Genomic DNA, 26,360 nt, shown 5'->3' on the forward strand with positions numbered 1-26,360 from the left:
CCGAACCCTGTGGGACCACACAGGCCAATGGCCATGGGGCCGAGCAGCAGCCCCTCAGCACCACCTTCTGGACCCTCCCCCCAAGGAAGGACCGGAGCCACTCCAGTGCTGTACCTCCAGTTCCCACATTCGAGAGGCAGTCCAAAAGGATAACATTCCAATGGCATTGAAAGCCGCTGAGAGGTCCAGCAGAACCAACAGGGACACACTCCCCCTGTCTAGTTCCTGGTGTAGGTCATCCACTAGAGTGACCAAGGCAGTTTCAGATCCATATCCGGGGCGGAAGCCAGATTGAAAAGGGTCCAGATAATCCGTATCATCCAAGACCCTCTGTAGCTGAGGCGCCACCACACGCTCTATCACCTTGTCCAAAAAGGGCAGGTTGGAGACAGGTCTATAGTTGTCCAGGATGGAGGGATCAAGGGAGGGCTTTTTAAACAATGTTCTTACCATTGCCTCCTTGAGCCACAATGACATCCTGTCTTCCATTAATGAGACATTAATAATAACCTCCAACCATCTACCTTTCCCCTCCCTGGCAGCTTTTATTAGCCATGAAGGCCAAGAGCACACGATGTCACCCGCACACTGCCCAGGATCTCGTCCACATCCTCAGGTTGCACCAACCAGAGAGAATCCAACACAATAAGACCAGATGGTACCAGAGGCATGTCTGCCGGAACTGTCAAAACTCCGGAGTCCAGATCAGCACGGATGCGAGTGACTTTATCTGCAAAGTGACATGCAAACTGATCACAATGGGCTGTAGATGATTCCTCCCCCATTACCATGGGGGGGGGGATGTGTGCAGCAATGTCTTTGCTACATGAAACAGCTCCGCTGGTCTGCAGTGAGCAGATGCAATGGAGGCAGAGGAAAAACGTTTCTTTGCCGCCTCCCCCACCAAAGAGTAGTCCCTAAAATGGGCTCTAGCCCGTGTCATGACTCTTCCTCCAGTGTTGTTCTAGCCGCCCGAGTTATTTCATCGCCCTACGCTCCGAGGAAAACCAAGGAGCAGATCAGGCTCCACCAAGCCGGAGAGGGCGTTTAGGAGCAACTGTGTTAACAGCCTGGGCTATCTCTCCATTCCAGAGATTAACCAGGGCCTCAACAGTGTCACCAGCTCTGGACACTGGAAACTCCCCGAGGGCCATCTGGAAACCAAGCGGATCCATAAACATCTGGGGGCAGACCATCCTAATCGGCCCACTACCCCTGCAGAAGGCAGACAGAGCAGTCAAACTAAACCCCACCAGATGATGATCTCTCCATGACAAGGGAGTTAACTCAAACTCCCCCACCTCCAGATCATTTATTTCCTGGTCGGCAAAAACCAGATGCAGAGTGTGTCCTGCCATGTGGGTAGGGCCCGGAACCAGCTGAAACAGGCCCATGGTTGCCATGAAATCCTGAGCCACACCTACCGGGGGGCCTCAGCGTGGACACTGTAATCCCCCAAGACAATAAGTTTGGGGAAGCACACGGCCACCTTCGAGATCACCTCCACTAGCTCAGGTAGGCAGACTGAAGTGCAGCGGGGTGGTCAGTACACCAGCAGAATCCCCAGCCTCTCTTGGAGGCTCACCCTCAAGGACAAACACTCAAAATTCTGAGATTGCCTGACTGGGCACCTGGAAATGGGAAAGGTCTCTCGATAGATGACTGCAACCCCCCCTCCCCAACCCTCCAGGTGGGGCTGCTGCATGATCACGAAACCTGGAGGACAGAGCTGAGAGAGACCAACCCCTCGCAGCTCATCCAGTCAAGTTTCCGTCACACATACGAGGTCAGCATGCTCATCCACAATCAAATCGTGGATGAGCATGCTGACCTGGTATGTGTGACGGAAACCTGGCTGGATGAGCTGGGAGGGGTTGGTCTCTCTCAGCTCTGTCAATCAAATCGTGGATGAGAGATGTTTTTGCATTGACCGACCTGGCATTCAACAGCAGCACCCTAATCCTTGAGGGAGTGTTCTCAGAGCTCCCTGGGACCACAGGATTGGGAGAAGAGCCAGAGAAAGGAACAGGCCTCAACTGCCTGAACTTTCCCCCCCTGTAATGGCCTGCCCAACGGCCTGCTCTACATGGGGCTACCTTTGTATGTATTCCAGGAACTACAGCTGGTACAGAATGTGGCAGCTAGGTTGGTCTCTGAGACAACCCGAAGGGACCATATAACACTGATTTTTAAAGATTTGCACTGGCTTCTGCTGTTTCTGAGTGGAATACAAAGTGCTGGTTATTACCTATAAAGCCCTTACTGGCTTACATTCATGGTACTGTTGCTAGCTATTTAAGAGAGTGCCTCATTTGCCATGAACCCTGTCGCCTATTAAGCTCACCCTGAGAGGTCCGGAAACAGGTTGCTGCTGGTGTCTGGTGGCGACTCAGGGCCAGGCTTTATCTGTGGCTGCCCTAGGGCTTTGGAATGTACTCCCTGTCAAAATAAGAGCTTCTCCATCTTTGATTGCTTTTAAAAGACCCTTAAGACACATCTGTTTCCTTAGGCTTTTAGTTAGAGATGATTTTAAACGCTTTGGTTGTTTTACAATTGTTTTAAATTGTGAATAATTTTTAATTATATTTATTCTGTGAAAGTGCTTTGTTTTGTTTTATATCATAACTTGGATTATGTACTCCACCTATATGTGTGTGTATATCAGGCAGTATATAAACATAAACATGATAGATATATCCACTGACTGGATCCTGACTAGATTCACATGTGCTCTGCATAGTACTGTGATATACCTATCTCTATTTCTTATACTGCTTGATATTTTGTCCTTACTTTGTAAAACAAACTATCTTTTCTTCCTTGTCTCTGTACTTGGATATATAAACTTGATCACTTACATGACCATGCATTTGATAAAGTGGGCTCTGGCTCATCAAAGCTTATTTGAGGAGCCAGAATATATTAGTTGGTCTTTAAACGATCACAAGTCTCTTTCTTAGTTTTGTTGCAATAGACAATACTGTTTCCACTGTTTCCTTCCCCACAAAGGGAAAATGCCCTTTATTTTTTTAAGTGCTCAAGACTCCATTCATTCATTCACTTATTCGCACACGCACATACACATGGTAATATCCTTACTAGTACTGATCATAATAGCTAGTCTGAAGTTTGAACAGGAGCTAAACAGCATAGTTATAAGAGCAACAACACTCCTTGTCAAATAATGAAAACAAAGTGTCTTAAGAATGATGCTAGGATTTCTGGTCTTGATTGCAGCAAATGTTAGGCAAGGTAACACAATTGGATGCAGTTGCAGATGAGGAGGACATCAAAACTGAAACATTATGTGGCAAGCAAAACAGCCAGGGGACACACAGAAACATATGATTCTGTGGAACAAGAAGTCATTTGTCATGGATATGTAAATACAAAAGGTAAAACTATTAATGAGCTATGCATATAGATAAAAATCATTGAAAAGACAAACAGCTCACATTACACACATTAAGTGAAACAAAACCCAGTTTGCATCCAAGTATGTGAATGACTGACATTAAAACTATGGTTTAACCATGGTACAAGATCTGCTAAGAATATTCTAGGTTTAGCTCACCCATTGATCAGAGGCACATCATTATACTGTCATACAGATGTCATTATACTGATTAAATAATATGTATTCCTCCATTTTCACCTATTATTATCTTCAGTTACCTGTGTATGTAAACATTTTGGAGAGAGAGAAATTTCATATAAAGTTGAATCTCAAACCATATGTGAAAGCAAATTTCTGTAACAGTTGGAAAAACTCAGTCCTGTTCTATTTTACAAGGACTGATTTTAACCAGTATGATATGTTCCATCATTTTTCTTGTAATTTTTTCATAAAACCTCTTCCATACATTGTAATCAAATTGTAAACTCTTTGCAGCAGAAATGATCTCTAGGTTTGGTTTGGGATAAAGCCTCAAGTAAAGGATCTACATTTCACAAGCATATATGCACTTCCAAAATAACCTTCATAATCAGGACTGTGTTCATAAATTTAAATGTTTTACACCCTTGAAAAAGTTCTGCCTCATTTCCTTCAATTACTTTTCTCTTACCAGCTTCTCATGCACTGCAGTGCCCACTATATGATGGCCATAAAGGAAAAGTCATATCTTTTGTCTGCATACAGGCCTGCCCAGAGGCGTAACTAGGGAAAACGGCGCCCGGGGCAAGCACTGAAATGGCGCCCCCCGCCCCCCCCAACATACTACATTATACTTAGGTTTTTCCTCACAAGCGCCCGCCGCCGCCGCCAAGCCAGGCCACTGACTGGCCGCCAGGCGCCAGCAAAGCAATGTGGGGGGGCGCGGGCAGCGCGGAAGGGACCGCTCGTGGAGGAGGGGGCGCTGACGCGCTCCCTTGACTGCTGCAGCGCTGCTGCACTGAGCAGGAAACATTTGTATTAACAAAAATTTTTTAAAAAATTAAAAAAATTTTTTTGTCATGGTGGCGCCCCCTACGTGACCAGAAAAGATGGCGCCCGGGGCACGTGCCCCCCCTGCCCCCCCTATAGTTACGCCTCTGGGCCTGCCTACTTCCGATATTATTTGCAGCTTATCAGCAGACAAAATGTCTATACCATGCATGATGCTTTAGCAGAAGCAGCTATGGATGTGCACGGACAAGTTCGGCGCTCCCTTTCTGGAGCACCAAACTTGTTCAAACATTGGCATGTGAGCCGGCTTGACAGGTCATGTGTGTGTTGTGTGCATGTGAGCGTGTCTGTGCATGTGTGCAAGTGCATGCCTTTAACAAACAGGTAACGAGCTCCTTATCTGCTCACCCCCTCCCTGCCGCTCTCCTCTCCACTGCAGTGTTCTTTCCTGTAGCCCCAATCAGCATCAGCATACAAATGAGCAGGTTGCATTTGCACTAGTCGTTTGCATGCTGATGCCTATCAGGGCTGCAGGAAGGAACACTGCAGCCCCACACAGCTGTTTCTAAAACAAGTGCTGGCGGGGGCGGGTGGTTGGGGAGAGTGGAGGAGGGAGCAGGTAAGGAGCAACTTACCTGTTTGTTAAAGGCACCCCACCTCACCTCGTAAGGGAGTGCACAAACAGCACATGAACATCTCTAGTAGCAGTAGCAGCAGAAAAAGGGGCTGTTAACTGTTTAAGGTACTGTTTGGTTTAAAGTTTTATTTTGTATTGATGTTAATAATCTTGCCTTATTTTTTATCTGTTGAACAAATGTCAAGGGCCTATGGTTATATGCAATAGAAGTGGCTTGACTTCTCATGCCTAACTCACCCTCTCGTCTCACTACCATTACACATCAATAGAAGAATATGCCTCCCTTACCTCCCTTAACAACTTAATGATTATTTTCTATATAAAAGAGTATGCATGTCTTACCATCTATGGAATAACAAAAACAAAACTCCCACTGAACCTTGCTGTATGGATAGCATGCTATATAGATACAAGTACTGCTGGTGTCACAGATGAAAAAAAGAAATTGTAAGTATTAATAAAAGGACAGAACATGTTATAATATGGCTAGAAACATAAGTGGTACAGCCAGTTGGCAGTGGGGACTGCTGTGGTTATTCTATCTAAATGAAATTTGTACAATTGGCAAGTACAATTTTTGTGAATTGTAGAAGCTTGTATTAGAACATTTTTAGCTTATACTTTGAAAATAATTTTTCTAAAGTGTAACTCCCCCCCCCTCTCTCACACACACATACACACACACACATAGACACAAATTGAGATCACTTCTCTTATACTTGTGTGTATACACACACATGGTTCATGGAGATGGTTGGGAAGACAAACACAGTGGCTTAAGCAAGGGAAACAAATCTCACACACACAAACAAACAAACAAACAGATAAGGTTCGGGGGTTTTTTTGTTTTGCTTTCCTGGGGGAGACAAGCCCAGCAGCCAGCAACTCCATCATCCTTGTGGCAAATTGCAGAATATTCAGATAGTCTTTACTTTCACTATCCCTACAACTAGACTAAATTTGGTCCAAATCTGTGCACAAGTTAGTCCACTTGCAACTCAAATGTTCATGCATTCACCATCTTAAATTGGGGTGGATGTCATCACAAACTATGTGCTTGAGGTGTCCCTATGGATCCCTATAACTGTACCAAATTTGGTCCAAATCGGTTCCCACTTGCACCTCAAAGATGGCCTTGTCTGCCATCTTGAATCAGGGTGGATGACATCATTACAAACTATGCCCTTGAGCCATCCCTTTCTGTCTTCCTCTTCCTCCACTTCTCTCATTCCCTTTCTCCTGCCCCCCTACCCTGTCATTTAAATTAGCTGAATGCACTACTTTTAACACCAAAACACATTCAGGGAAGATTGAATTTTAAGTTAAAAAAAATACTTTTAGAAAAAATTCTGAACAACGTACCTGCCAGTACCAGATTTTGCATGGGCAATCCTGCCACTCTCCTCTCTACCTTTCAGAGATGTTGCTAGGTATTTAAAAGATCCAGGGCTTGGGGCCACAGGGTCTACATGGGGCCCACAGACTCCCCATATTTTGATAATTAAACCCTTTCATGCTCTAAAATGACCCAAGACTCTCCTCCCCACTAGTTTACTTCACTGCTAAAAACAAACCTCCTTTTTCTCCTGCATAATTTTATTTTTTTATTTATTCATTCATTTTCTATACTGCCCTTCCAAAAATAGCTCAGGGCAGTTTACACAGAGAAATAATAAATAAATAAGATGGATCCCTGTCCCCAAAGGGCTCACAATCTAAAAAGGAACATAAGATAGACACCAGCAACAGTCACTGGAGGCACTGTGCTGGGGGTGGAAAGGGCCAGTTACTCTCCCCCTGCTAGATAAAGAGAATCACCACGTTAATGACTGAATACCCACACAGTTTAGAACCAGTGTGGTGTAGTAATTAGAGTATTAAGACTAGGATTGGGATCTTGCATTTCCCAGTCATGTAACCAGCTGCAGGACTATAGGTGAGACACTCTCCTCCAATCTTGCCTCACAGGGTTGCTGTGAGGATAAAAGTGGGGAGAAAGATCATGTACATTACCTTGAACTCTTTGGAGGAAGAACAGAATATATGTCATAATGAAATATATGTCTCTTAACATATACATATTTATGTTGACTTTTAGCCACATGCACTCCAATGTAAACTGAGAAGCAAACTCAAATTATGTTTTTTACACCTATCACAGCAGCAAGCAGCCCAGTTTGTATCTTGTTTAAGCAAAAAGCATATGAAAATATATTGTATGTCTATACACTACAGTGTATATAACAGGCCTGCACCACACCGAGCTCACGGGCCGCATCCAGCCCATGAGGCCTTTTTTCCTGGCCCACTGGGCCATTCCTGCTGTTCGCTTCCTGAACCCTCCAGGAGTGTCACTTTCTAACCGCTTGCCTATCACCGCCAGCTGCCGAACCCTTGAGCTGCTGTCAGGGCCGAGAGCTTCCTGGTAATGAGGATGCATGCGTGCCCTGAAGGAGATACAGAGTGCGTGCATACTCTGAATGAGACACTCACCCTGTATCTACTTCAGGGCACACGTGCCCCTCATTTCCAGGAAGCTCACGGCCCCAACAGTAGCTGAGGGGCTCAGGAGCTGGCATGGTGGGGAGAAGCAAGTACCATGGAGCACATACTTGCTGCCCCCTACAACTATCCCTACACACCAGCTCACCTTGCCTCCACTGGTCGCTCAGAAGTGACAAAACAAACACATGGTGGCAAGATGGGTGGGCTGGCAAAGGTCCGTGTTAAGATTGTGGGTACTATTTTGCAAGTTGGGAGAAGCTCACTTACCACTTCTGAAAAGATACTTGTCTCAAGGCATGTTGAAAGGACAATGGAGTCCTCCTTTGTGATTATTATTATATTTTATTCTCGTTACGTCAGGACAGGTATTATTTTCTGCCCCTGCTTTTGGCAAATTCAAAAACAAACAAATTATCCTTATTCCTGCAAGCCTGGAGGTCTCATAAAATCTAAAATGGGCAGAAACAAACAAATAAAATGGTTCCCTGTCCCCAAACGGTTCATAATCTGAAAAACAAAAGCATAAGGTAGATAACAGCCACAGCCACTGGAGAGGTGCTGTGCTGGGGTTGGGTAGGACCAGTTGCTCTCCCCTTGCTAAATATAAGAGAATCATCATTTGGAAAATGTGCCTCTTTGCTCAGCTAGCAATTACAATACTTGCTTGTTTGTAAGATGAAACTGGAATATATGAGCTCCGTACCTGGAGCAGTTCTGTGCAGGGGTGTTGCCACAACTGAACAGGGTGGGGGGCAAATGTCCCTGGGCCCCTGAGGGAGAATGGGCCTGCCAGCTGATTGACAGCTTGTTCTTCACTCCCCATTCCCATCTTTCTGAAGAAGGTTGGTTGATGGACCCATTTTCATTTTTGGTCCTTGGCCCACTCCAACCTTGCTACACCTCTAGGTTAAATAATGACTTTAAAAAGAGGACTTTCATTGGCTCTTGCCATCCCTATTTGCTGAAATATCTCCTTCATAAGCCATTTCCCTATTTATTGATTCCCTATTTACTGATGGAGAAGTTTCTTTTGGGGTTGGGAGATTTTGTTGGAGGAGAAAAGGAGATAGATTGTTTACAGTCCTATGTGGTAAGTGGGTGGGGGCTGCCATGGTGGGGGCAAACACAGGCCCATCCTCCCCAAGCTATTAAAATTAAATAAAAATATAATTGTTAAATTAATTTTTTATAGACCAGCTCTCCTCTCCTAGACCAGCTCTCTTCCCCTCAAACATCTGAGTTGTGCACTACTGCTATATACAGTGGATAGTGTGTGTCTATACACTACAGAAGCCACAAATTTGATTTCAAACAGGACAGCAGAATGTCATATATAGAATTATCTCAATTTCTTAGGATTTAAAGACAAGCAAGCACTTCATTGGCGAGGGATTTTTAAAAATGAGTTTCTTGTGATCGAATTTGCAAAGCCTTATTTTAAAGCAATTGTATAAAAATAGACTTTTGGTGGGGGAGGATGCTTAATATTCATTTGAGCTATTTGTAAAGCTACTTTCAAGAAGTTGGGGCATTTTAGACCATTACACGCTTATTAAGAAGACAATATGTAAGTTATTTATATATGAGATACTGTTAGAAGCACAAAGCAAAATAAAATAGTAATGATTATAAGGGGAAACATGTTGAGAAAGAACAATTTTATCATATTTTGCTATTTAAGCCATTTTGAGAACTTTGTTGCTAAAAAAGCAGCATATAAATATATTTGACGGGGGGGAGAGGGAGAGAAACTCTCCCCCCCCACACAGACCAGATTACAGCTATAAGCAGTTTAGTATCTTCAGAAACAAAAGGCAGGAACAAAAACAAAAACAGATCCATTTTGTCAGAGCATTTTTTCTTTTAAAAGCTTTTAATATTTTGAATTGACTAATTTCTTCACAAGAAGGTATATTGTTGGGATGGAGAGGGTTTTTCTTACAAGTTTGTATTAGAACAGTTTTGGCTTATACTTTTTAAGTCTCTCTCTCTCTCTCTCACACACACACACACACACACACACACGGGGGAACACATGCACACAAATTGAGATCACTTCTCTTATGTGTGTGTATACACTCTCAAACAAAACAAACAGGTAAGGTTTGGGTTTTTAAAAATGTTTTACTTTCCTGGGGGGAGACAAGCTGAGCAACCAGCAACTCCACCGTCCTTGTGGCAAATTTTAGAACATTCAGAGGCTGGCCAGAGTGGGGGAGGAGCAAATCAGGATACTGTTGCTGCTCCTGCTGGAAGAGGGCAGAACTAGCAGCAAAGTTAAGTTAAGTTAACCTTTATTTTTTAAAAAAAAAAACTCTGCCGCCGCCGAAGAACTGCCAATCTTGATCCAAATTCACAGGGGGTGCAACTGCACCCTTGCAGCACCCACCCACCCCCAGACCAGCCCCTGCCTACAGATGCAGCAAATTTGGTTCAAACAGGTTAGACAGTTCACAAGTTAGCCCAATTGCACCTCATGTGTGTTGGAAGTGAAGGACTATGCGCTGTCTCTTGTCTCAATGACAAAGGAGGACAGACTAGTGGAGTCAGAGGGCTAGAGGGTCAAGGCATTGGTTATCCCTTCTCTACTACTCTGACACTATCCCTTTGATATGTAGATTGCTAATCTCAGGGACTTCCTTCCTTCCTGCCACTTCCTTTTCCCTCCCTTCCTTCTCCCTTGCAACATGCAAGCTCCTCTCTCCCTGCACCATGCAGAATCCATCTGCATCCAGTTAGATCAATAGATTAGAGATCCTGTCTCTTCACTTTCCTATCTAGAATGGAGTTCTCTAATAAATACAGCTTATATTGATTTGAAACTATGAACTGGCTCCAAGTTATTTTACTCTCAGCATACACACATGCCTAACCAAATTCCGCTGTGTTGTGCCTCTGTGCACTCTGCTATAATGAAAAAGGGTTTCTCTTACCAGAGAGAATTCCCAATAATATGTTCATGTTTCTGCCACCTTGAATTAGGGTGGATGACATCATTGCAACCACGCTGTTGAAGTGTTCCTATATGTCATTAATTACAAGTTTACCAAATTTGGTTCAAATCCTTTAGGTGGTCCACAGGTTAGCCCACTTGTACCTCAAATGTTAATGCAGCCACCATCTTGGAACAGGGTGGATGACATCTTACAAGCTACACCATTGAGGTGTCCCTATGTGTCACTCACTATAACCATAACAAATTTGGTTCAAATCAGTTAGATGGTCCACAAGTTAGCCCACTTGCACTTCAAACATTTACACATCCACCAACTTATTTATTTATTTATTGTTAAATTTATATACTGCCTTTCATTAAAAACAATCACAAGGAGGTTCATACAGAAAAAATTAAAACAGGACTACATAAATTACACAATTAAAACATTATGCTAAATTTTAAAAACAGATCTAATTAAAAAAAATAAAAGACAAATAAAAATAATCCACCATCAGAGTGGATGATATCGCCACAAATTATGCCATTAAGATGTCCCTCTGTGTCCTTACAACTGTACCCAATTTGGTTCATATTGGTCCAGGCATTGCAAAGTTGATAGGGACACACACACACACACACACACACACACACTCTGCCGGGTTATTTCATAAGCCTTCTGGAAAGTAGGCTAAAAACAGGGTTTGTAAATGCCATTTTCTTTCAGTTGCTCTGAAGCCAAGACACTTGAGCTTAGCAAAGCAAAAGCTCAAATTTTGAAAATTATTTGGTAAAAATGAATGAATGGTGTTTCCTCCACAAAAAGGGATAATTAAAGATTGCAGATGAAACAAGCATGCAGCAATACAAAGGAGAAGATCTCCAACACAGTGGCTGTCTGATATGTGGAGTTCACTCTGGTGGCCAACAGCAGAGATTTATACCAAAAAGCTTGATATATTTAAGCAAGGGACAATATTCCTAAATATTGGCATGTATGGCAAGGAGAAATATTCAGCTTACCTTCAATGTTTGCCATCTGAAGACAGAACATATTCAGCAGGGCATGTTGTAGACTTTTTAAAGTTGGTGCTGATCAGTATCAAATATAGAATGTGTGAAACAGAGATTCTAGAGCAATTAGATAGCCCTTTTGTTTTATCACTCTTCCTTTCGACTCCGTAATTCATATGTAAAATGCCTCAAACTATTTATTTGTGGGTTCAGAAAGACTAACTTGAGGAAACGTTCTTTCCTGAACTTTCCAGATGAATGAGCCATAATCTACTATTCTGAATTTCTTATTGTTTTTTGTACAAAAACAATCTTAATACAAACACTTTACAAAGGCTGCCAAGCGGGTTTCAATGGACTGTCAAACTACAATGTGGTGAATAACGTTAGCACAATAAGATTAGTAATTGGGTTGTAATTGTTGGCTGTAAATATGAACAAGAAATTTCCCAGCCATAAAACCACGGCAGAATTCCATTCTGAGTATGCACTTAAAATGGTGATGAACTGTCTGATTGTTCCATTTGCAGCAGTAAGTTCAGGCCTAGTTAATTAGAATTTTAAATAAATTAAATAATATTGTTATTTAACAATAAAGCTATTGTTAGATAACTATTAGGTAATTGTTTTCATATTTTTATAAGAAATACATTTGTGCTAGTGCTCTTACATAAGCAAGATTTTATTAAAGATTTTGCAAGGCACTCATTTAGACCTTTAAATTTTCTAAATGAAAATTTAGATTTCATTTTAGAAATCTAAAATGATTTCTGTGTAGAGTGAACAGAAAAATCCTCTCATTTCAATCTATTACAAAAGCAACTGCATATTAAACACATAATATGCTACATTTCCCAGTGTAACTAGAAAAAAAAATCAGAATTCTACAGGGATTTCATTAGGATCCTGGCTCTTATTACAGGAGTCAAATGATGAACATGCCATGAGATCCCCAGTGTATTACAGTCTTGCTTAAAGATAGAAACAACCAACAGCTTTGATTTCGTTAGGAGACATAACCTATTCAACTTTTTAAAACCCCTGACCATGGCAAAGGAAACTTTATTTTGTACTTTATTTGACTGATAATAATTCTACTCATACTTCTAGTTATGCAACTCCTGAATATGCTAAAACCTCATCTTTTCTCTCAGGCTGTCTCTGCTTGACCTGCCTTCTTCAACTTTGTTCCTCTCCTCCTGCTCCCTTCACATCATATCTTAAGATTGTCAGCCTCTGAAGCGCCTGTGATAGTTTTATTTTTGTACCGTGCTTAGCTGGCTTGTAGGCACATAAGAATAACATTTTGAACCTTCTGCTCATCCTTTCACTCTTCTCCCCAACCTACATTTTCTGTTCCAAGCCCACCCTGCCAATATATTCCACCTGTTCTCTTCGAACAGCTGGCTGCTGGTGCTCTCTGCTGGCTTACTGCCTAGTAAAGGAGTCCCCTCTGTTTGGTAGATGTGCTGAATCTTGTTTATATATCTGTTGAGATTAAGGGACAGTCTTATTACAGTTCTTAATATTTATTTTTATGGATAAAACAATAAATCTAAATTAAGCAGTAGGCATTTCGTTCTGCGAAGCTAGTCGCAAAAGGTAAGTGGTTTCCAGGAAGAGAAACTTCTGCAAAGATGGAACAATCCATGTGAGTGGAGACATATTTTGCATAGTTGACTAAGTGCAGCTGGACTAGTATAACCTCTCAGGGTGACTGCATTAGTATTAATTAATTATTATTAATTAATAATAAATAATTGCACCTGATATATGCTGGTGAATTTGTTTCCCTTTCAGATATTATGCTCTGAAATTTTGAACAGAAAATTGAAATGCAAAGAATGCATAGAAACAAATATGAAAACAACCTAGTTATCAGGAGTTTATAAAACTGAAAGAGTAGATTCCTGCCACTCCTCTCCTAACATGGTCATAAACCTGGGCTCTCAATATCTGAAAACACGCAGCTTCAGCTCAATAACATGTATTTACTACTACTATATACCGCTTTTCAACAAAAATGTTCTCCGAGTGGTTTACACAGGAAAAATAGGAAGATGGTTCCCTGTCCCTGGATGGATCACAGTCTAAAAACCCCCACAAAGGTAGACATCAGCAAAAGTCACTGAAGGGATGCTGTGCTGGGGCTGAACAGGGCCAGTTGTTCTCTCCCTGCTTAATATACTACTTTGAAAGATGCCTATTTGCCCAGTTACCAGGATATTAAAAGAGAATCAGCTCCTGATGTGACATCCTGTATTGTTGACTATGCTTCAACAAACCAGTCTTTTCAACATTCAGATGGAAAAGAGAAACTGTTTGTATTCAATGAGAAAGGGAAACTTTATATTTCCCTCTTTACACATGAAGCTTGCACCTACTTGTGCACATCTGAATCAGGCCATAATTTTGTAAAATCAGGATTCATAACCCCAGCATAGAATGGAGTTGCCAGGTCCAGATGGTGAAAAAAGTCAATATCCATCACCAAAAAGTAACAGAAGATGTTTTTCTAAAAAAAAGTATCCACTTCGCATAAAATTTGCATACGTTTATTGGCCTTATATATGCATATTTTGATTGATAGATAGATAGATAGATAGATAGATAGATAGATAGATAGATAGATAGATAGATAATTATGGTCATTGATCCAACAACACACACACACAAACAATACAAATCACAGTAAAAATAATACAAATAGTACAAAATATAAGGTTAAGGTTTTCATAATACCGATAACTCAAACCAGCTCAGACCTATTCTTACATGTGGCCACACACAATGTTATGGGTACACAACGATCAGCTAATAAAAAGGATGCCTATCCATCATGTGTTCTAACAGGGATATTTAATAAAAGAGGAAAGAGATAAGAGAGATACGAATATCCCTATAAAATGAACCATATAAAAGGATGCGTGTTACATTCTCAACACCCTGGCCACAAGGACAGATCCAGTTAGTGATAGGGATTTTGTGATACCTACCCTCCAATACAGCTGATGGAAGTGCATTAAAGCATGCAAGGGAGAAAGCCCTTCTCTGGGACAGAGTAGTTAATCTCATTAGATAGTGGGCTGGTTTAGGGTAGTTTGTAAAACTACCAAGAAAATTTCTTGCAGAGATTTGTGCCAAATCACTCTGCTTTTCAGTGTCTGCTATACGTTGTTTTATAAGCCCGTTGAGCATATTTACATCAGCCACTGAAGGAATGCTGTGCTGGGGTTGGATAGGGCCAGTTGCTCTCCCCATGATAAAAGGGGAATTAAAAATATGCCTTTTTACTATGTTAGCAGGGGTAGCGGTTAGAGGTGTGCATGGAACCGGCTGGCCCAGTTTGGTTCGAGTCCGGAATGGACCCGAACCGGACCGGGCCATTTTGGTTTGGTACCTGCTTGAAAATGCCCCCACCCACCCCCACCCCCGTTTGGTCCAGTCCGGGATGTGTGTGAACATTTTTTTTAAAATAAAAAAAAATTTTTTACTTACCCCCTTCGAGTGAGTAGTTGGAAGCAGCAGCGTGTGTGTGTGTGTGTCCACGGAGGTTCCCCCTCCCCCTGCCAGCCTCCCTTTTTGCTGCCATTGGCCATTTGGCCAGCTCTTCAGCCTGTTCGGGCCTTCCCCCTTGGTGTGGTGGCCATTTTGGAGGCCGCTGTGCCTGCACAATTGGCCTCTGCATGACCATGCCATGCAGAGGCCAATTGCGCAGGCACGGTGGCCTCCAAAATGGCCACGGCGCCGAGTGGGAGGGCCCAAATGGGCTGAAGAGCTGGCCGAATAGCCAATGGTGGTAAAAAAGGCCAGCGGGGAGTAGGGGGAACTTCTGCGGACCCCACCGCCACCTCCAACAACTCCCCAAAGGGGGTAAGTAAAAAAAAATTTTTTTAATTAAAAAAAAAATTCCATGAACCCCCCGAACAGTCAGGGGGTGTTCAATGGTTCAGTTCGATCCCAAACCGTCGAACCTGTTTGCACATCCCTAGTAGCTGCTAACTATATAAAAATGTATCTAACCCATCTATCTGTGCTCCGGTGTCACATGGCTCTGCAACCTGCTACTGAAGCAGAACCTTTACTCTGGCTTACCCAATGGATGGATGGTCAGTAGGAAGGGGAAAGAGGAAGATGAAGAGAAGCTGCTCATGAGAGCACAGTCTTCCGAGTGAACAAAATGCTCCAGCTGCTCCCCTGAACTTCGGACACCACAACACATGCAAAAAAAGTTGTTTGGTCCCAAAAATAGAAACATATCCTCTATAAAAGTCCCTAGTTGGCAACTCTGAAACAGCAACAAAAGGAAGATACCTAACTATATGAAATTACAATTCAAAAATGCATTTCAAAATATTGCAAATATTTACAATTGTGTGGGAAGAGGAGGTTTATTTGCTCTCTCACAATTGTGAAAATTTGGGATACTTTGAAATGTATTTTTATATTGAGTGCTATATCCCTCAATCTCAGGACATATATTCATTTTATTCTCAGAACCCTACAAAGGAAGTCCCTAATTTTCACTTTACAGACAGCAATAGGTTGTCTGAGGCTGCTCAGCAAGACTATGGCTTGGCTGAGACTTGAACCTGTCCCCCACGATCCAGCCCAGAATGATCATTTGTTTTGAACAAGTTCAATTCTGGGATATATAAAAGCCAGTTCTCTACATTCCATTCCATATTCCTGAAATTCAGTCAACGCATAGAGTAGGGCAGGTGAATGGGTAAGTCTGTGCAGATAAGAGCAGGCTTGATTCTTAACAACTGCAGTTACCAGAGATGGGCATTGTCTTTAACGTTAGCACTTGCTAACTGAGCAAAAGAGGCACCTTTTAAAGTGGTGATCAGTGTCTCTCAAATTTTTTTCATCTGTGTATGGAATGTTCTTATACTCTTTTCCCTCTCACAGAACACTAGAACAAGGGGTCACTCCATGAAATTGATTGCCAGGAGGTCTAGGACCAACAAACGGAAGTACTTTTTCACACAACGTGTGATCCACTTGTGGAACTCTCTGCCACAGGGTGTGGTGACAGCCAACAACCTGGATGGCTTTATGAGAGGTTTGGATAACTTCATGGAGGAGAGGTCCATCAATGGCTACCAGTCGGAGGGCTGTGGGCCACCTCCAGCCTCAAGGGCAGGATGCCTCTGAGTACCAGTTGCAGGGAAGTAATGGCAGGAGAGAGGACATGCCCTCAACTCCTGCCTGTGGCTTCCAGCGGCATCTGGTGGGCCACTGTGCGAAACAAGATGCTGGACTAGATGGGCCTTGGGCCCGATCCAGCAGGGCTGCTCTTATGTTCTTATGATCTACTGGATCACAATGCAGAACAGTCAGTCAGTCTCTCTCTTTCTTTTACATTTTAACAATTAACAATGAATAGTGTAGGTATTCAGTTTTCACAGTTATTCTTAAACCATCCCTGGTTTTTGCTTAGGCTAGGAATAGATGCTTCAGTTAGAAACCGAAATATAAGAAATTAAAAAACCAATCTACAGATTGAGCAATCTGTTTCTTAAATTAAAAATGGAAAGAATTTATTTAAACAACATAGCACTACTGGCGCAAAATCTTAGTACCCAGAATGCATTTGCCAGACTCTGAACAATCCCACCTTAAATTGTTGATCTCTCAGATCTCAACTGTGTGGGCAGAAACCTGTTGCCTTGGTGATGAGAAAGTCAGTGGGAAGGACAGGAAGAGGTACATTTCATCGCTCACTGCAGAAACTGGCAGAATGAAGTGTTGCCTCTGAATTTGACAATGATAAAACCTAAAACCTATCAACTGTTGCTACCTAGTCACTAGTTGCCATAGCAACACAGACAGGAAACAAAGGATGCTTTTCATAATAAAATTAAAAGATATAAATGCTCAAACTTACAACCAAGTCCTCTCTTCTCCCACCACAAGTTTTGCTCTCTTGTACCTAGTTCAATTTAGACATGTCCCCAAGAAAGTGTTGGTCCTGATGATACAGATGAACACGACTTGCTGAACCACTTAATGTCAAATTCCTGCATGAAGATGACAAAGTGCTGCTACCCTGTACAACAATAATTAAGTGTTTAAAAAAAACCTGCAGTGAATGTTGTGAATGTATCTCCCATATCAGGTTATAAATCTAACAGACTGTGCTTCACACTCACAGCAGTTGCTAGATAAAACAACCCTCTGTTTAGCAAATGGCTACTCCAATGAAATTTTGCTGGGCAAGTCAAACGCATTGAGCAGGTCCTCCATTGCCCATTTTAAAGAGACATTCGCGCAATACTCTAATCCTCCCACTGCTTACAAGGTTGCCAGACCGCACAGGCCAGTTCTATGTATCGTTACTACTCTTTAACTGCAACTCCCTCATAACACATAGTGTTGACAAGTTCTGCATGGCAGCATGAAAAACTCGCAGGGATCAGACCTCTGACAACAGCTAGACAGGCCCGACATAGTTCATGCCTGTACCGATGCCTCTAATCTCCTGCTCCCCAGTCCTACAGTTCCTATCTTATTTTTAATTTAAAATCTAATCCTATTCTTAACTAATGTTATAGTTTACGATAGATCTTCGTTTACAGCAATACTATGATTTTTATGTTTTCACCTTCAAACTGTCTTCATAGACATAGGTGTTTAAAAAAAATAATATTATATTGTATTATATAAAATAATATAGCTGTTAATCTCTTAGCTTCTATGTTTTTCCCTTATCACATTTTTAAATTTCTAACCAATTTTATAGCTTTTCATAGTTTGAAAGCCATATGATTTTAGTATTATCATCTTCTGATTCTACAGTCACTGTATTCACAGCCCTCATAGGCACAGACTTTTTTAAAAATTTATTTATTATTTATTATTATTTTATTTATTAAAACATTTTTATACCGCCCAAAACTTACGTCTCTGGGCGGTTTACAACAGAATAAAAACAAAGTAAAACATTCGTTAAGACAAAAATGGGGGCGGGGGGGGACATGCACATTACAACAATTTTAAAACTTTAAAATAATATTTTAAAACAGCCTTAAAACCATTAAAACAACATTAATTAAAAGCCTGGGTGAAGAAATGTGTCTTTAAAGACTTTTTAAAAGCTGTCAGAGATGGGGAGGCTCTTATTTCACTAGGGAGCGCATTCCAAAGCCTCGGGGTAGCAGCGGAGAAGGCCCGTCCCTGAGTGGCCACCAGACGAGCCGATGGCAGCTTTAGATCTCAGCAGATCTCAGTGGGTGGTGGGGTTCATGCAGAAGAAGGCATTCCCTTAAATAAACTATATTTAAGGCGTTCCCTTAAATGAACTATAATTTTAAACTATAATTTAATAGTTTTAATCATCTGCTTTTGATGACAGTTTCTATGTTTGCCTTATGCTGATCAAAGACCCTAATAAAGCTATTAATTGATTGGCAATGAAATTTTGTTGTGATGATGTTATGCTTTTATTGTACAGTACATGTGCTATATGTTGTAAATGCTTTAACACCAGTTTAAAACTTATGACAAATATTCCGGAATAGGAACAGCAGTGATGGGGAGGGACATTATTTCATCTGATTACATGATAATGTTTGATGCATTATATTAAAATCAGAATGGTAAAAAATTAAATTGATTACAGGACTGTTCCTGGAGCATTCCAGAGCAAAACAAAAACAAAACAAAACATCAGCTGCCAGCTGAAAGAAGAGAGCCTGTAAGCTTTAGATAACAACTGCAAGCAGCACCCTGAAAAACCTTGAAATGACATCCCCAAAATCAATTCTCTCACAGATATTAAGCATTCCAAAATTTCTTTGGAAATTAGTAATTGTTCTCCTAGCTATAGAATCTTTGTTAAGACAACTTGGCAGGAACCAAGCCACTTTAATGATTTATGCTACTGTTTACACAAAATTAATCTTTAGAAACATCATAACCAGTTTACCAAACAAAACTCCTTGATTACTTGAGTAACAGGAAGTTATAAAATAAGTCAATCTTACTTTTGAAAAGAACTGAATGAGTTTTAAACATGACAGAAATAGGCCAAGGTGAAATGAGAAAAACACCTATTTATCATGCTGTACAACTTTGTCAAATAAGCAAACTTCTGGAAAATCTGGATGATGAAAAACATTGGAAAATAATAATGGCATGATGTTTTTGGGAGCCTAAGGAAATGAAATGCAATGTTTAGTAAAACTCCTAATGCAATACTGAGGTTATTGCAATTCAAGTCATCTCTCAAATAGAGTATTCATAGACCTATTTTTGAATTTATCACTACTTTAAGGTAGACACTCTGCTTTTAATTTCATTAGGTCTGTAATTTCCAAAGTATGTACTGAGTTTGAAAACTACAGGCTCCATGATCTGTGTCAGTCCATTCATCATTTCTAGCGAGCGAGAAGTATTGTGTTCCAATCTGGCATGGTAGTGACGACTCCCTACAACCTTCCCTTGCTTAAGGAAGACTGATGGGTACTTGGTCAGAAGGAGAGAGCCATGATTCATCCATATGGACTTTTCAAAATTTCAGTATGAATTCTGATGGGGAGCTCTGATATGCAATAATAATAATAATAATAATAATAATAATAATAATAATAATAATAATAAAATTTCAACTTAATTTTTGCAGTCATTTAAGAAACTGTGCTCTTCAGTAGAACACTATAGATGGGTAGGTCACAGAGAGAATGGGATTATAACTTTTTGAATACTAGCTAGACGGTTCAATCAAGAAATTAATCTGTGACTGATTGGTAACTACAGAGAATTCAATAACATACTATAGGACTTTCAGGGGAAGAGAGAAAACCTTCAACTAGAAAACAAAAACAGAAGAATATGGTACTTTGTACAAATCAATGGTGCTTTGGGTATACTTTTGATGAAAAGGTTCTTCTAACCTTAGAAAGTGCCTCCTTCTATATGATCCCCACTGCACGTTAAGGTCATCTGAGGAGGTCCATCTCCAGTTACCACCGGTATGTCTGGTGCCGACTCAGAGGCGGGCCTTCTCTGTAGCTTCTCCTGGGCTGTGGCAAGTGCTTCCGGCAGAAATCCGTAGCATGAGTTCATTGTTGGCCTTTAGGAGAGCCCTTAAAACCTATGTTTGGCATGACCTTCCAGGGTTTTAAAACTGTTTAAAATGTTTTAATTGTTAACAGGTTATACTGTTTTAAAATTGTTTTGTAATGATTGTTTTTAAAGGACTGATTTGTGGGTTTTATTTTTGTTCCTGTGCACCGTCCTGAGCCATTTGGATGGAACGGTAATGAAATGAAATGAATGAATAAATAAAAACACTGACTTCCTCGGCTGAAAATATTTATACTTAAAACTGCACACAAACCAGATATTCTTTTGCAGTGTTTTCTTGCTTCTAAACACTTTAGGTAACATCTCTGTCAGATAAATATGATCATTACATAAAGCTGCAGCACAGAAGAATGATGTGGTCTAAGCAGTGACAAAAAGCTGCTATGCTAGGCTCTCATCTCTGGGAAACAGCACTTAAAAGAATATGCTTCAGGGAAAGAAGCCAGATCTTCATTTACTTATTGTAAGACTGGGAGGAAATCAATAACAAAAACAACAGAGTCATTCATAATGAAAACACCACTAGGGACTGGTGGACAGAACAAATTTACTACTGTACCTCTTATAAAAAACAATAAGGCATAAGGAGGAATCTTGTCTTTTTCTTTGCTCTCCTGCAAGCAAAAATCAAGCAACAGAGGTGGGGGGGGGTCTAGGAAAGTGCTGCCAAAGATTTTATTTTTAAATCATTGTTAAAAATTACCAATTACCAAATTACCCCTCCCCCCTTGAGTAACAACTCAGAATTAATCTAGATGGGCACTGCTGCATCAGTACAATGCTAGTCTAGATGTCAGCTAGTATTCTGATAAGACAGCAAATGAAAGTAGCAAAAAAGAATAGCAGTCTGATTTGTGTTTAGCAGCTATAAAGAAATTCTGAAAAGTAACCAAACATAAAATTCACACATACACATAGTATTCACTTGATTTCTATAACTTCATTTTCAGTCTATGCACTGGCTGTTTTAAAAACAAAGACAGATCAGGCATTTAAAGTAATACTGAGAACATATTTAAAAACAAAACAAAAACAAAGATGACTTATAAACATGCTTGGTGTTACAGAACCAAAGTTTTGGTCCTGGTAGCAGTATATCTTAAACAACTCACAAGAATTTACTTATCAGATATATTTCTAACATGATATATCACCTGTCATTTTTTATAGCTTTGAACATACAAGATACTACAGGATACATATACATTTATTAGACTGAAATGTTCCAGTGGGAGGAATAACACGTTAATGGTCCTTCTCTTGTCTGCCAGTGAAGATTCAAAGAACTAACAGCAGCAGCTGTCTAGTGAAGACGTCAAGTAATCTATGATTTCCAAGTCTATCCTATACAGAATGCTGTGAGAACAAATCAATAATTTAGGTTTTCTCAGTAATCAGTTTGATCTGAGGACACTCATCACTGCTATGTGCCTCTCAGAGTAAAAGAGGAATCAAAAGAAGAATAAAAGGAATAATGGTGTTATCATGTTTATGTATAAAGGGGGAGGGATGGTACTGTTATTTGGCATAACCATTTCCATATGATGAAAAATTAAACAGACCCTGTTTTGAGTATTAGGGACATTGTAAGACTTATTCAACATCTGTTAAGATAACTTTTTGAGTCAAAATGGTTGATATCTTCATTTACTGTATAAAAGCTGAGCTCTTTCTAAATCATTTATGAGTAATTCCACAATTTATGTGGAACTTACACTGGTGTTTGCTACAACAAACACATGGGGTTTGATAGGGAGATGTGCATCTTGTAACACACAGTAGACATGAGCCAGAGCGCTGTGACCATTTGTGATTATCTGAGGCAGGTATCTGGCAGTATTTGAGGAGGTGCTTCTCCCATTCACTTTTTATGTTTACTGCAGCAAAGACAAGTGTACCCATGAATATATAAAATGAAAAACCAGACATAAGGCATACACTTCCATTCAATATTTTCTTTCCTAACATTTTCCTGGTGGCAAGATCATGTGGTATCTTCTAAATACTCTGAAATCTAAGCTCACTTCATATGTTATAACTCCATGGAGAGGGTGTGTGTGTGTGTATATATAAGGGTTAAGGGGAGTGTGCTAGTTATCCATGTCCCCCATGCCACTGCGCTCTGTTGCCATGTTCCTAGCTCTACCATGGCAGTACCTCTGTAGTACCTGTCTGAAAAGGAAAGTGCTGAACAAAGAGAGAATTCCTCCCTGCATTCTAGATCTGGCTGACCAATGTTACTCAGCATGAGGATAAAATCTCTTTGCATTCAGTGCTGGCTACCTGTATCTTCATGCTGACAAACTCCTGTTCACCCCACTCGAAAGCTGGCCCTCCATAAGGGCATAACATATGAAGAGGGCTCTAGAAATGAAGGAATCAATTTTGACATTCGTATGTTAGGCCTGAAAAGAACTTCTTATAGCCCACTAGTCTACTGCAAACTAGTATTATATCTAACCATTACAAACAGAAGTGGTTGTAGTTGTATAACATAGCATGATAGATCAGGGTAGAGAACGGGATTCTGTGTGTGTGTGTGTGTGTGTGTGTGTGTGTGTGTGTGTGTGTGTGTGTACACATTCTCTCTCTCTCTCTATTCCCCCCCCCCCCCACACACACACACTAGGGATGTGCACAGAACCGGTTTGGAGGCCCTTTATAGGCCTCCGCACCGGTTTGAACGACTGGGTTTGAAGATGGTGGGGGGGATAACTTTACGGATGGGGGAGGGTGCACTCACCCCTCCCGCTGCTTTCCCCCCACCGGCAATCCATTTTAACCCAATCCAGTGGGGCGGCAGCATACCTCCCTGCCACCTTGTCCCCTTGTCGGACTGGAAATAAGCGGAAGTACCTGGTGCACATGTGCACACCATGCACACGGCCAACATGCATGTGAGCAAGCACGACTTGTGTCAGGTACTTCCGGTCCAACAAGGGGACAGGGTGATATGCTGCTGCCCGCCGGACTGGTTTACAATGGAGCGCCGGGGGGCGGGGGAACAGCAGGAGGGGTGAGTGCACCCTCCACGCCCTTAAAGTAATCCCCCCCCCTTCGAACTTCCCCATGCTGGTTCCGTGCACATCCCCCCCCACACACACACTCCCCCTCCCATATTGTTGGCATTGCCATGCCCACCAGTTTCAAGTATACCTTGGGTAAAAGGAATTCTTACATTATGAAGAAGTATCTCTTTAACATCCAGCTAATGTATATGGTTTCCACGTATTTTTAATGGCTCTTGACACATGTCTAACGGTATTTTTAGATACAGAAACCAAGAAGTGGGAACTTTTCTGTCCAAATCTCAGTGCCAGGAAAAGCCTAATTAGTTGTCCCCCCAAAAAATATACAGAAAAGTTGCAATATAAACATAACATGTGAAAAGTGCTGGATCTGATCCAATTGGACCTGACAGGGGAATTGTCAGGAGGACCAACATGGTCCCCACAAACTTTCAGTCTGTCAGATTTTTCTGAGATTCTGTTAGTTGTATGGGGTGCATGTTGGAAATGGGGAGGGGGACAGGGCAACCCCTCCATGGGGACCCTCTGACTCTGTGGATCCTTTCTAGGGAGTTGTCCATCTCCACACTATGCCTCTACAACAAAAGAGCTAGCTTCAATGTAGCTTAAGATTTAAAGAAAAAGAGTTTTTTCCCCTTTACATTTCAATTCACAGTGAAAAGCAAGTAGTTTGTTGGCTAGGGTCGTGATCATGGGGGAGATCCAACAGGCATGTCAGCATTCTGACAGAGTTCCACAATGATAAGAAGGAATTTTGTCAGGGTTCTGACTGCTGCGGGTCCCTCTTGTTGTTGCACAACTCATCTTGATAATGTCTGACAGAGAGCATATTGGGTCCAACATGCCTGTTGGACCGACATGATTGCACAGCTTTAGTAAATATAGTAAATATTAAGGCTGCTGTTAAAGGCACCAGAACAAGTAAAAATATGGCAACCCTACTCTATGCTCATATACTGCAAAGGGAAGAATGAGTCATGTGAGCAGAACACTGGTGCCCATAGCAACAAGAAATTCAGTTTCAACTTGCATGCCTAGTACTTAATGTGGTTGTAAAATATAAACAATTCCTTTCCTGGATTCACAGTATGCAACACTAGAAAAATTGTGAGGTATTTGTGAAAAATCTTACATTACGAATTTGCTTTTTAAACTAGGCTCCAACTGTGTTGCACTTTATTAATACCCCCAGCTACAGCCCAATTACACATGCAACCCACATAACTTCTTGGGGCAATAATATGTTTAGGACTGCCAATGAAATAATGATGCAAATCGAGAGTTGAACCTCGGCATTCTTAGCAACACAGCCATGGATTGTGTGGCACAGACTTCTGACTGGGCAGCAAAATATCTTGGGCTGGTCCTGAGCATCGTGAGGCATGACAGGACTGAATCCACCTTTACAAAAAGTGCAACATTCTTTGTTATGATTAATGATCTGAATAGAAGGATCACAGTAATGAAATATGTGACCCAAAATGCATATGGGAGTCACAACGGACTTTTTAACTTGGCATCATCATATTCACTCAAGATTAAGAGACTATTTTTACAACGTTTAGAAATATTTCATGTTTACCATGAAATATTTGTTTTCCAAAGTTCCAGGAACTACACAAAACACACTTATAAAACAAAATATCCCAAGTCATGAAAGAAACTAGCATCCAAGACCAAGACATAAGCAGCATACTAGCAGTGGGTAAAGTGGCAAAAAATGAAAATGAAAATGAAACAAAATGCATACACAAAATGCATAATAAACATGAATAACGCAATGCTGCAAGTGCAATTGTTTTGAAATTGTGCCTATTACATCAACAACATGCACAAAGCACTTATTTTTAAGTCAATAGCTAATAAAATAAATTATTCTCTCTCTCTCCCCCCCCCTCTCCCATATTTATATGAGAGAGAGTACTTTCAAACACAAGGTAAGATTAAAAGCCCTGTAGTTAATTAAACATTTTTTTTCCTTTTCTACATGCAAGTTTTTTCTACAACATTTTTTCAAGATCAGAATACACAGTAATTAGGACTTACTTTCATCTGCTTGGTTTTCTGGTGCTATTTCTCCTCCTCCTCCTCCCCCTTCCTCCTCTTCCTCTTTTTGTGGCACTTCTTCCTGATGGCTGGAGGCACTGACTGAAAGCATGTGGCAGCAATGGTTGAACCCACTATCCCGTGGCAGAGTGTAACTGCGGGGTTTGCCACCATTCCCATTTAGCACTTGCATTCTCTCACCCTCCACTAAGGGAAAAGGACCATAGTGATCCTGCAGGTGGCACTTTTGAGTTGGAAGCGTTGATTGCCGCCTGTGTTCTGGAGAGATAACTGCTGAGTCAGAGAAAACAGAGTCCTCAAGGGGTAAAGTCTGAAGGTAGTGCAGCCCTGAGCTTGTCAGTGGTGTCTCTATTAAATCCTGCCAAGAACGTCGCTGACTAGCTGTTTTGCGGATGGGAGATTCTGTAGTGCTCCCTACTGGCTCCTGGCGGAATTCTTCATGTGAAGACTGTGATGTTTCAGTGGATGAGAGCCGGCTATGCTTTGACTCCACAAAAGGACTTGGGCAGCTCATCTGCAACATGAATACAGATTCTGGCTTCAGGACAACAATATAGATAGGTATGTTTCTTGCAATATTTAAAAAATCATGGATTAGATACTATAGCCATCAACATGGTGATATTTTTATTTATTTAGAAATATATATCCCATCTTCTAGTTCATAATATGTGTCTCAGAGCCAAGTAAGTG

General features: G+C 41.2%; 1 protein-coding gene across 9 annotated transcripts in view; it reads right to left on the reverse strand.

Moving 5' to 3' along the window:
* The window catches only part of CNKSR2 (connector enhancer of kinase suppressor of Ras 2), a 299,886-nt gene that overhangs the window by 30,546 nt on the left and 242,980 nt on the right, over nucleotides 1–26,360 (reverse strand). For 5 of the 9 annotated variants that reach the window (XM_053306536.1, XM_053306535.1, XM_053306534.1 and 2 more), the window contains one exon: nucleotides 25,647–26,181. In XM_053306536.1, the coding sequence (XP_053162511.1) occupies nucleotides 25,647–26,181 (535 nt within the window). Of the gene's footprint in view, nucleotides 1–3,574; nucleotides 3,676–21,600; nucleotides 21,928–22,854; nucleotides 22,936–25,646; nucleotides 26,182–26,360 lie in introns of those variants that run through there. The other 4 variants (XR_008318956.1, XR_008318957.1, XM_053306537.1 and 1 more) reach the window with 4 other exon arrangements.

Source organism: Hemicordylus capensis, chromosome 3 (assembly GCF_027244095.1).
Source record: "Hemicordylus capensis ecotype Gifberg chromosome 3, rHemCap1.1.pri, whole genome shotgun sequence".
In the NCBI taxonomy this organism is placed as follows: domain Eukaryota; kingdom Metazoa; phylum Chordata; class Lepidosauria; order Squamata; family Cordylidae; genus Hemicordylus; species Hemicordylus capensis.